Source organism: Notolabrus celidotus, chromosome 6, assembly GCF_009762535.1.
Source record: "Notolabrus celidotus isolate fNotCel1 chromosome 6, fNotCel1.pri, whole genome shotgun sequence".
Taxonomy (NCBI): Eukaryota; Metazoa; Chordata; class Actinopteri; order Labriformes; family Labridae; genus Notolabrus; species Notolabrus celidotus.
Genome location: NC_048277.1, coordinates 2,169,479 through 2,181,882, shown reverse-complemented (window position 1 = coordinate 2,181,882; position 12,404 = coordinate 2,169,479). Strand labels below are relative to the sequence as shown.

The 12,404-nt window shown below is 42.9% G+C and overlaps 1 protein-coding gene across 1 annotated transcript in view; it reads left to right on the top strand.

Annotated features, from left to right (window-relative positions):
* The window catches only part of kiaa1549la (KIAA1549-like a), a 93,106-nt gene that overhangs the window by 18,404 nt on the left and 62,298 nt on the right, over positions 1-12,404 (top strand). The window contains exons 3-4 of the mRNA XM_034684882.1: positions 1,598-2,425; positions 5,097-5,212. Coding sequence (XP_034540773.1) covers positions 1,598-2,425; positions 5,097-5,212 — 944 coding nt within the window. The remainder of the gene's footprint in view (positions 1-1,597; positions 2,426-5,096; positions 5,213-12,404) is intronic.

Here is a 12,404-nt window from a genome sequence, read left to right as displayed (position 1 = left end):
AGGGTAAAAAAAAAGCAACAAATAAAATTTGTTTTCCTTTATTGGGACTTAAAGAACTTTTACACACCCTCTAAAGTGGAGCATTGTCAGTAGCGGCTTGTAGGCTTGCTCAGATTTTCCTTTACTTTTTTACATTCCAAATGAAATATAATTTTAAAAAGTATTATTTAAATACGTACCCTTTCGAATCAGGTGAAAACTGAAGAAAAGGAAAGGTGGCTGACTTCCTGTTTGGATTTGACCATGACATTAGGAATCTTTTTTGTAGGTCTTGTCCTAATAGATATGGAAACAAAATGTCATGCATGTAAGTTGAACAGTGTTGAGGGGGTGCCCAGTTGGAAAGAAGGCGGCGCCATAGAGGCATTTTTGGGACTTTTTGCACAGAACCAAAAGAATATTGAAATTTTCGCCAGACCTGATTAGTGTGTCAAGTTTGGTGAGTTTTGGGGCATGTTGAAGGCTCCAAAAAAACAATTTACTTTACCAGGTAGATAGAAAGAAAAACCCTTAGGGTTACAAGAGGGCCTTGGCAGACCTTGTCGGTGCTCGGGCCCTAATTAAAAAAATTATATAAATATAGTTATTAAATCAACAGTATTCTAAAGTGTAAAATATGAATATGATGTGTATGGATACCTGTCTGTGAGTATGTGGTTGAGCATAATGAGTATAATTAAATAACAGTGGTTAAATGTTTAAAGATGAACAGTTTTTAGTCACATTAGAATAAACATTCCAGAATTTGCTGCCCCTGAAACATATCGAGAATTGACTTCTACAAGTAAAACATTCAGGAGGATGAAGAAATAAAGTTTGATGAGTTGAGTAAGAGTGGACCTGTGAATTTAATTTAAAGTAAGACTTGAAGTGATCAGGGATTTTCCCTTCACGTTGTATTTTCTACAAACAAACATATTTGAGAGATATTGATGTTACAGATATTAAGAAGCTGGAGTTTCTGAAACAAAGGAACAGATGAGACGTGAGGCTTCCATCGAGTTCCTGACAAAACGTTTCTGAAGGAGCAACATTTTATGGAGAGTCGTAGGAAAAGTACTAAACTATATTACAGTCTGAAAGATGTGGATAAATGAGGCTGTAATACAGAGTAAGAAGACAGTTTGTGGTAACGAGATGACTAATCCTTCTTATAATCCAGAGATTTACTAGTTTTTCTGCTGACCCAATCCATTTGTTCCTTCCAACTCAGATTCTCATCAACAAAAACTCAGAGGAATCTAGTAGCTGATACCTGAGGCATCTCAATATGTCAATATGTCAGAGCTCTGCCTTTCTTTAACTCCAAAACAAATCCATGCATCCTGTAGTTCTGCCTTTTACTGCATAGTATCTGTAGTTGCAGGTTGGTGTGTTGTGGAATAGTTCAAATACAGTGTGTTCAAGCATAAAAGGAGTGAGACCTTCAGTAAAAGGGTTGTGCTCTGGGCCGTACAGCGGCTCTGTGACACAGTGAAACACAACATTTAAACACTTCACAGACGACATAAAGATGCTCCAGTTTGTTTGTTTTGTCCAATAAGAAACACAATATTACTAGACATACTAAAATACTCTCATGTCTTCCTCCCTGCAGAGGAGTCAGTGAGCAGCCTGCCAGCCTGGGATCTCCCCACAGTTCCAGAGTCGCTTCTGTCCACAGTGGGCGACCATGATGTCACACTTCCTGCCAATGTCACCAGCCCCTTTTCCACCCACAAGTGGAACACCACTGTACCCTCGCACACCAGAAACACCTCACGGCCCACGACCACGTCGGCTGCCACCATTAACACGTCTCTGTCACCCAGCACCACCTCGACCGTACAGTTAACCACCACCACGGAGAAAGCACAAACTACGTCAGGATCCACCGCAGCGTCCAGCCAGAGCACCGCGCTCAACGACAGCATTCAGCTGACCACAGCCCCCACAATGACGAGCCCCATGACCACCCTCGCTGTGACGGCCACTGAGACCATCCTGCAGACAGAGGCCGCTGGGAGTGCTGTAACAGTGCCACCAAAGACCACTGCTGCTACAACCGTGAAGCAAACAACAAGCCTCAAGCCTACCACCACAACAACAACAACAACAACACTCCCTACAACGACGACAACTACTACAACCACACCTGCTCCAACCACCACCACCACGACTGAAGCCCCGACCACCACCACTGATCCTCCAACCACTACTACAACCACGGCACCAACCACTACTACAACTGCCCCCACCACTACTACCACCACTACAACTACAACTACCACTACCACCACCACAACACCAGAACCTACGACCACTGAGGTCATTCTGATCCAAACCACACTACCTCCAACCTCCACCACAGAACCTCTGTTCAGCACCAGCACAGGGGAAAGTCCTCTCCCGTGCAACGTGACCACCAAGTACTGGGTCAAAACAGGTACGAGACTAAAGCTTGATCTGAGAGTAAAGAGTATGAGATGAATGTCTTGAACTTCATAGAGTAAAAATGATGGGTGGGGAATGCATGATCCATATCACATGAATTACATTATATGAAACGTCTATGGGGCGCCATTTGTTTAGGTGCGCACACTGAAAATGAATGCATCATTTCTCCAAATTAAGCTCTTAAATGTGTCAAAAATAATGTGTGAATTTTTAAGTCACTCTTTTTATCACATTTAGAGCAATATTTGTGTGACAAATATATTAAGGTTAAAATCACTGTTCAAATCCAAATGCAAAATCTTAATCTAAATGCAACATATAAATATATATGTTAACTATTCAATCTAAATGCTAAATGTTAAATCTAAATGTTAAATCTAAATGTTAAATCTAAATGTTAAATCCAAGTCTTAAATGTGACATCTAAATGTTAAATATAAACCTAATGTTAAATGTTCAATCTAAATGTTGATTATTAAATCTAAATGTTGATTGTTAAATCTAAATGCTAAATCTTAAATCTAAATTTCAAATGTTAAATCTAAATTTTAAATGTTAAATCTAAATGTTGATTGTTAAATCTAAATGCTAAATCTTAAATCTAAATTTTAAATGTTAAATCTAAATTTTAAATGTTAAATCTAAATGTTGATTGTTAAAACTAAATGCTAAATATTAAATCTAATTGTAAAAAAGTTAAATCTAAATGTTAATTGCTAAATCTAAATGTTAATTATAAACATAAATGTTTAATCTAAATTGTGTTTGTTATTTCTAAATGCTTAATGTTAAATGTTATATCTAAATATTTAATATAAATCTAAATGTTGATTGTTAAATCTAAATGTTGATTGTTAAATCTAAATGCTAAATGTTAAATCTAAATGTTAAATCTAAATGTTTAATATAAAGATAAATGTTAAATGTTAAATCTGAATGTTGATTGTTAAATCTTAATGCTAAATCTAAATGTTAAATGTTAAATCTTACGGTTAAATGTTAAATCTAAATGTTAAATGTTAAATCTAAATATTAAAATTAAATATAAATGTTAAATCTAAAATTTGATTGTTGATTCTAAATGCTAAATGTTAAATGTTAAATCTAAAGGTAAATCTAAATGTTAAATGTTAAATCTATATATTAAATGTTGCTCTGCGATCCTAAATATTTAGCTCATATGCAAATTCACACTGCCGCCTAGAGGAAATACCAAAATAAAAGGCTTCATAAAGCGATACAGACTTAGCAATAGCAACTTAGCTTGTCCATAGACTGGGTCAGTTCTGTCTGAGCGTTGTGAAATCTCTTTTTGGACTCCAAAACTGCCTAACCAGCATTTTCTGCTAAATAATTGCACATTATGGACGACGGGTAGTCCAGCAAGTTACCTAATGTCAGTAATGAGAGATTATGGTTAGGATATCTGTATAGCTTTATGAAGCTTTTATTTTGGTACTTCTGCTAGGTTGCAGTGTGAATTCGTATTTTAGCTAAATATTAAGGATCGCAGAGCAACATTTAACATTTAGATTTAAAATTTAGATTTATATTTAACATTTATATTTAGCATTATATTTATATTTTGCATTTAGATTTAACAGTGATTGACTGTTAAAAATTCACTCTACATTTTTATGTGGAGAAATGTAGCTGTTATTTTCAGTGTGCACAACTTTACAAACGGCGCCCCATAAATGTCACATCAGAAGACAAATACAGTACGTACCTATTACCTATTTTGTTTCTAGAAGTTATTACACACTCTTACAAAATAACTCCCTCAAGAGAAAGACAGAGTTAAAGATATTAAAGATGCTTTCACACTTTGTTTGGAGACGTTCTTTGGCTCAGGTCGTTTGGACATATGTGAACACAGCAATCACACCCTCATACGGAACAAAGCAAGAGAGCCAAGAGAGCCTGGAGGAGGTAGTCTCAGCTCACTTCCTCTAAAACCTTTAAGCAGTTTGTTTGCAGTGAGAACGCAATCCACCCAACAACTGGAACAAACAGCTACTGGACTCATCACACTAGTAGAAGGAGTAGTAGTAGTGCTACAGCTACAGGTCTCCATTCGATTATAAATCTGCAGAGGAGCTTCAGCTACAACATCACAGATACCACTTCTGTGTTTTTATGAGTGTTGTCCAACGTCTGATGAGGCATTGTCCTCCTTGCTACTCCAAGTCAACCCATGACTCATTTTAGCGTCCAGTCTAACCAGTACATGTCATTTATTCATCTACACTGTGGAGACTGTGATGTAATGACGCGAGGACAGCCCTGCAGCACCGTGTGCTTTGCCCGCTTTGCAATATTGAAGTATGAACACAAAACAAGTCAAGGGAAATAATGCAATTATGGATGATTTCTTATCCTCTGAATTGGAACAAAGCAAATGAGCCATTGGTGTGAAAACATCCTCAGATGCTGAAGGCTCTTAAACTCGTAAACTTACCTTAAATGGTGTGGTACCAAGGCTTCAGTAGCTCTGTTAAGAGACTAAAAAGAAGTGACATGTCCTTCAGCCAAATATCCCATCCCGAGCAGCTTGACTGGACTGTTCTGGATCAGTTCAGTCTGATGATTAGTCTTTAATGATTATAGTCGGGCTGTTTTGTGCACTATCACTGAGCTCTGATGTTTTTCTTTCATAGTTCTTTCAATTGAGCTCCGAAGGAACCGCCTGGACCTGATCCTCAAACAGAACCTCTCTAAAGGACTAACCCATGCACTCCAGAGAGCGCTGAATGACTCCACAGTCAACGCACAGGTCAGTGTCTCACAGATTCAGATCACAGCTGAAGGGTTGCACAGGTAAGCAGCTAGTTTAAAGGCCCTGGAAACGTAAATGGAATATTTAAAATTCACACAGAATATCAAAATGTAATGTGTAATCAAGCTTCAACCAAAATCTGAGTGAAAATAAACATCCACAACTCTGAAAAAACTCTGTTCAAAAACAAGTAGTCTCCGGTGCATCAGGACCATGGGACGCCCGGAGCAGAGGAGGCTGAAGTGAAGTATGTGCACGCAGAGGAGCTCGGCTCCGGGTGTCAGACGGAGCTGTTCGTCTAAACTCTGAGCTGTTTGGGACAGCTAGTGAACCGGTCCTGGGGATGGTTAGTGAACCGGTCCTGGGGAAAGTTAGTGAACAGGTCCTGGGGAAAGTTAGTGAACTGGTCCTGGGGAAAGTTAGTGAACAGGTCCTGGGGACAGTTAGTGAACCAGTCCTGGGGAAAGTTAGTGAACCAGTCCTGGGGAAAGTTAGTGAACCGGTCCTGGGGACAGTTAGTGAACCAGTCCTGGGGAAAGTTAGTGAACCAGTCCTGGGGAAGTTAGTGAACCGGTCCTGGGGAAGTTAGTGAACCGGTCCTGAGGAAAGTTAGTGAACCGGTCCTGAGGAAAGTTAGTGAACCAGTCCTGGGGAAAGTTAGTGAACCGGTCCTGGGGAAAGTTAGTGAACCGGTCCTGAGGAAAGTTAGTGAACCAGTCCTGGGGAAGTTAGTGAACCGGTCCTGAGGAAAGTTAGTGAACTGGTCCTGGGGAAAGTTAGAGAACCGGTCCTGGGGAAAGTTAGTGAACCGGTCCTGGGGAAAGTTAGAGAACTGGTCCTGGAGAAAGTTAGTGAACTGGTCCTGGGGAAAGTTAGTGAACCGGTCCTGAGGAAAGTTAGTGAACCGGTCCTGAGGAAAGTTAGTGAACTGGTCCTGGGGAGAGTTAGAGAACCGGTCCTGGGGAAAGTTAGTGAACCGGTCCTGGGGAAAGTTATAGAACTGGTCCTGGAGAAAGTTAGTGAACCGGTACTGAGGAAAGTTAGTGAACCGGTCCTGGGGAAAGTTAGTGAACCGGTCCTGGGGAAAGTTATAGAACTGGTCCTGGAGAAAGTTAGTGAACCGGTACTGAGGAAAGTTAGTGAACCGGTCCTTGGGAAAGTTAATGAACTGGTCCTTGGGAAAGTTAGAGAACCGGTCCTGGGGAAAATTAGTGAACCGGTCCTGGGGAAAGTTAATGAACCGGTTCTGGGGATGGTTAGTGAACCGGTCCTGAGGAAAGTTAGCAAACCGGTCCTGGGGATAGTTAGTGGACCGGTCCTGAAGAAAGTTAGTGAACCAGTCTTGGTGAAAGATATTGAACTGGTCCTGGGGAAAGTTAGGGAACCGGTCCTGGGGAAAGTTAGCAAACCGGTCCTGGGGAAAGTTCACACAGTGGTGCAAAGAGCAGAGAGACAGCTACACAGACAGATTACAGGCAGTACGTGATTAACAAACAAGCTAACAGCCAAGACAACTCTGAGGGGAGCCTTTAAGGTAACCAGCTAAGATGTAATGAACTGTAAGTCTATGTGTCAGGGTGGATTAGGACTAAAACCTAGCCCTGGACTCTGACTCAGACCACAAACAGGTCACATTGCCTTAATCTGAACTCATATTATAATCCAGGATGTCTTATGCCACTGATGTTAATTGGATGTTGAGTTAATTTAATAGTATTCTACTTCAACTCAAATACTTATAGAAAGATGGAGGACACAACCTACCAGTGAATCCACTGCGTCACTCCATACTGACTCAACGCGACAACGCTAGTGACATGAATGAGGGAACATGAACAGCAGTGTTTGACCGGAGAAGATAGCGGGATGTCAGATAGAGGAGAAAAGCAGAGCCGTAGAATACAAATGTCTATATTCTAGGACTCTGAGGAAAGGTGCTTGGAGGTGTGCTGTTTTTTAAACAGAAGGAAAGAGAAAAAGATGTTGCAGCTCTGGATGCTGAGACGAGGGGACAGACGGAGGACGCACTCATGTATGCATAGAGAGTGTCACTCACCTGTGATGGCTGGACTTAACTAAAAATGTGGATTGTTTCACCTCAGTGAAACCAAACACATAAATCCTGCACTTTGCCTTTTAAAAGGGCTTTTTAGGTCTTCAGTTAAAAAACATGGTGATGTATCGTTACATGATTCTTTTGCAATAATCAGAATCAGAAATACTTTCTTTATCCCAGGGGGGGAATTCAGTCATTACAGTTGATCTGTACACAATAAGTTGTACAAATAAGATAATAAGCTGTGTATAAAATAAATACATGGTTCCCTGGAGATCAGGAAGAGGGCACTCTGGTGGTCTGTCTGGAGATCAGGAAGAGGGCACTCTGGTGGTCTGTCTGGAGATTAGGAAGAGGGCACTCTGGTGGTCTGTCTGGAGATCAGGAAGAGGGCACTCTGGTGGTCTGTCTGGAGATTAGGAAGAGGGCAATCTGGTGGTCTGTCTGGAGATCAGGAAGAGGGCACTCTGCTGGTCTGTCTGGAGATCAGGAAGAGGGCAATCTGGTGGTCTGTCTGGAGATCAGGAAGAGGGCACTCTGCTGGTCTGTCTGGAGATCAGGAAGAGGGCACTCTGGTGGTCTGTCTGGAGATTAGGAAGAAGGCACTCTGGTGGTCTGTCTGGAGATCAGGAAGAGGGCACTCTGGTGGTCTGTCTGGAGATTAGGAAGAGGGCAATCTGGTGGTCTGTCTGGAGATCAGGAAGAGGGCACTCTGCTGGTCTGTCTGGAGATCAGGAAGAGGGCAATCTGGTGGTCTGTCTGGAGATCAGGAAGAGGGCACTCTGCTGGTCTGTCTGGAGATCAGGAAGAGGGCACTCTGGTGGTCTGTCTGGAGATTAGGAAGAGGGCAATCTGGTGGTCTGTCTGGAGATCAGGAAGAGGGCACTCTGGTGGTCTGCCTGGAGATTAGGAAGAGGGCACTCTGGTGGTCTGTCTGGAGATTAGGAAGAGGGCACTCTGGTGGTCTGTCTGGAGATTAGGAAGAGGGCACTCTGGTGGTCTGTCTGGAGATCAGGAAGAGGGCACTCTGGTGGTCTGTCTGGAGATCAGGAAGAGGACACTCTGGTGGTCTGTCTGGAGATCAGGAAGAGGACACTCTGGTGGTCTGTCTTGAGATCAGGAAGAGGGCACTCTGGTGGTCTGTCTGGAGATCAGGAAGAGGGCACTCTGGTGGTCTGTCTGGAGATCAGGAAGAGGGCACTCTGGTGGTCTGTCTGGAGATCAGGAAGAGGGCACTCTGGTGGTCTTTCTGGAGATCAGGAAGAGGGCACTCTGGTGGTCTGTCTGGAGATCAAAAAGAGGCACTCTGGTGGTCTGTCTGGAGATCAGGAAGAGGGCACTCTGGTGGTCTGTCTGGAGATCAGGAAGAGGGCACTCTGGTGGTCTGTCTGGAGATCAGGAAGAGGACACTCTGGTGGTCTGTCTGGAGATTAGGAAGAGGACACTCTGGTGGTCTGTCTGGAGATCAGGAAGAGGCACTCTGGTGGTCTGTCTGGAGATCAGGAAGAGGGCACTCTGGTGGTCTGTCTGGAGATCAGGAAGAGGACACTGGTGGTCTGTCTGGAGATCAGGAAGAGGACACTCTGGTGGTCTGTCTTGAGATCAGGAAGAGGGCACTCTGGTGGTCTGTCTGGAGATCAGGAAGAGGACACTCTGGTGGTCTGTCTTGAGATCAGGAAGAGGGCACTCTGGTGGTCTGTCTGTAGATCAGGAAGAGGGCACTCTGGTGGTCTGCCTGGAGATCAGGAAGAGGGCACTCTGGTGGTCTGCCTGGAGATCAGGAAGAGGGCACTCTGGTGGTCTGTCTGGAGATCAAAAAGAGGCACTTTGGTGGTCTGTCTGGAGATCAGGAAGAGGGCACTCTGGTGGTCTGTCTGGAGATCAGGAAGAGGGCACTCTGGTGGTCTGTCTGGAGAACAGGAAGAGGGCACTCTGGTGGTCTGTCTGGAGATCAGGAAGAGGGCACTCTGGTGGTCTGTCTGGAGATCAGGAAGAGGGCACTCTGGTGGTCTGTCTGGAGATCAGGAAGAGGGCACTCTGGTGGTCTGTCTGGAGATCAGGAAGAGGGCACTCTGGTGGTCTGTCTGGAGATCAGGAAGAGGGCACTCTGGTGGTCTGCCTGGAGATCAGGAAGAGGGCACTCTGGTGGTCTGTCTGGAGATCAGGAAGAGGCACTCTGGTGGTCTGTCTGGAGATCAGGAAGAGGGCACTCTGGTGGTCTGTCTGGAGATCAGGAAGAGGGCACTCTGGTGGTCTGTCTGGAGATCAGGAAGAGGGCACTCTGTTGGTCTGTCTGGAGATTAGGAAGAGGACACTCTGGTGGTCTGTCTGGAGATCAGGAAGAGGACACTCTGGTGGTCTGTCTGGAGATCAGGAAGAGGGCGCTCTGGTGGTCTGTCGGGAGATCAGGAAGAGGACACTCTGGTGGTCTGTCTGGAGTCTGGCTATGGCAGCGTTGAGAACGTTGGACGCTGTAGTCAGGTTGGCAGAGGGGGGATGTAAACAGCTACCAGTATGACATGTGAGATCTCCCTGTGCAGATAACATGGTCGGAGGCCCACAGCGCTCTCGCTGCTATCCCGGTCTGCCCGGACAGTCTGGAAGCCGTCAATGGAGACGTTGTGGTCTGGAATATCCTGATGCAGCCACGTTTCCGTGAAGCACACCATGCTACATTCCTGAAACTCCGTCTGACTCCTGGCTAGTCCTGTTAGCTCGTCCATCTTATTACCCAGAGATCTCATCTCAATATATCAGTTATCTCAGTATTGCTGCATCATGATGGGATCATTCTTCTGGGCCGAGTATCACCTAACATATTGAATCGTATCGCATTGCGAGTCACCCGGCGATTCCCAGCCCTACTATGAAATGTGTAATTGTAATCCTTGGATGCACACACACTGGTGTGTGTTCCGGTTTGATACCTGGCTTCAGTCTACAAGAAACTGAATGCCAAAAACGGTAGAGTAAGAGGTGTTTGTTTACCCTGTTGAATATTCAGTTTCTTCTGTCAGCGTCAGACCTGTCTGACGGGTGCATGGTGTCTTCAGAGAGATGACTAATGCACACGATGTTTCAGTCCAAATAACCTGTTAGATATGAGGTTAAGTGTGCAGTGAGGGGTTAAATACACAAAGTCATCCTCTCTGTCTCTCACATGGTCATTGTAATGAAAACGGAGTACATTTTGAAACCATAGCAGTGAAATCTCCTCCTCTGTCTCTCTCTGTGGATTGTGCTTGTCTCTGGGTGGTTTGTATATCCTCTTGCTCCTCTATAACTGAACCTTTATCTTCTTTTCTGTCTTTCCCTGAAACACTCTCTTCTCCCCGTGTGTCTCAGTATCGCCTCTTTGACTCAATCGTCCTCTCTGATTGCTCCTCTGGTATAAGTCAGAGATTTCAGCCTGCCTGGTTGTTACACCTATATGTTGGTCTGCGTTTTGTGCGCCTCTCTGTGAGTCCACCTGCCTCTCTTAATCCCGTTGTCTGTCCGTCTTCTGTCCTCATCTGCCAGCTTTTCTATTTTTAACCAGTTGTTTGTGAGCTCGCAAAGGGAGTGACTCAGAGTCTCTGAGCTCCAGTCCACTTTCGTTTATGTTCTGCAACAAAACACAGACACTCACACACCCCTCAGTTTTTAACGTTAGATAATGTAGACTGTGATTTGGGGAAAGGAGAAATCTATCAGCAGAACCAACAAAACAAAATTAAGCAGATATGTGGAGGAAGTGCACTTATGGGTTGTTGCTGCATGATGATTGGTTGAATCAGGGACAGTGATTATGAAGTATCCGATGTGTAGCATCAATACGTGAACTTCCACATCACAAGATAAAATACTGAGGGGGAACTCACTAGGAATGGATGTGGCTGCTGATAGCTCCAGGAACCATGCATCATTTGCTCTCACTGTCTGCTCCATCTCAAGCTGTAACTCAGGGGTTCTCAAAGTGTGGGTCGGGACCCCATGGGGGGTCAAGAGACACAAATGGGGGGTTGTGAGATGTCTTCAAGAATGTGTTTTTTTAAAGTTATCTAAAAATATTGTTTATTATTATTATTATTATTATTATTATTATTATTATTATTATTATTATTATTATTATTATTATTATTATTATTATTTATTTGTGTTTATCAACCTTGTTTTCTTATGTTTATCTTCATTTTTACTTGTACTGTTAATTATTATTATTTATTTATTATTATTATTGTATTTTTATATTTATTAATTTTTTCTTCCCTTTGTTTGTTTTCTATTACTTATATATAATTAGTTGTGCAAATGCAAAAAAAAAAATTAAATGACAAAAGTGATCTAAAAATAGTACAATTTACCCATTGTGGTAAAAAATATCAACAAAAACCTTGAAAATATAAAATGTAATGAGTTTTCTTCCTTTCTTTGTTTCCAGATGACTCCTAAGTTTAGGGTTAGTGAACAGTTAATTATCAAAAGCATCAGTAGCAGCAGGTTCATTCATAACATCACAGGAAACACAGACACATGCTCATATAGGTAGGGTCATTTTCTGCAGACCAGCTAAATGAAGCCACATTAAATCACTTTGAGGGACAGTGGGGGCACAGTTACTCGAGTTTTCTGCCTTTCTTTGTTTCCAGATGACTCCTAAGTTTAGGGTTAGTGAACAGTTAATTATCAAAAGCATCAGTAGCAGCAGGTTCATTCATAACATCACAGGAAACACAGACACATGCTCATATAGGTAGGGTCATTTTCTGCAGACCAGCTAAATGAAGACACATTAAATCACTTTGAGGGACAGTGGGGGCACAGTTACTCGAGTGACAGGAGGGCACACTGTAGCACTAATGAGGAGGCTAAAGGCTGGCTTGAACTTGCCATCCTTTGTTCAGTTTAGCAAAGAATATGATCCATGATAGTTTTAATGTTATACATTTTTTTTGGGGGGGGGAGCATTTTCGCCTGTATTAATCAGATAGCTGAAGAGAGACAGGAAATGTGGGGGGTGGAGAGTGGAGGAAGACATGCAGGACTATACCATCTGTACATGGGGTGCATGCTTAAACTGTTAGCCCACAGCGCCATGATACATAATAATAATAATAATAATAATAATAATAATAATTCCTAGAATTTATATAG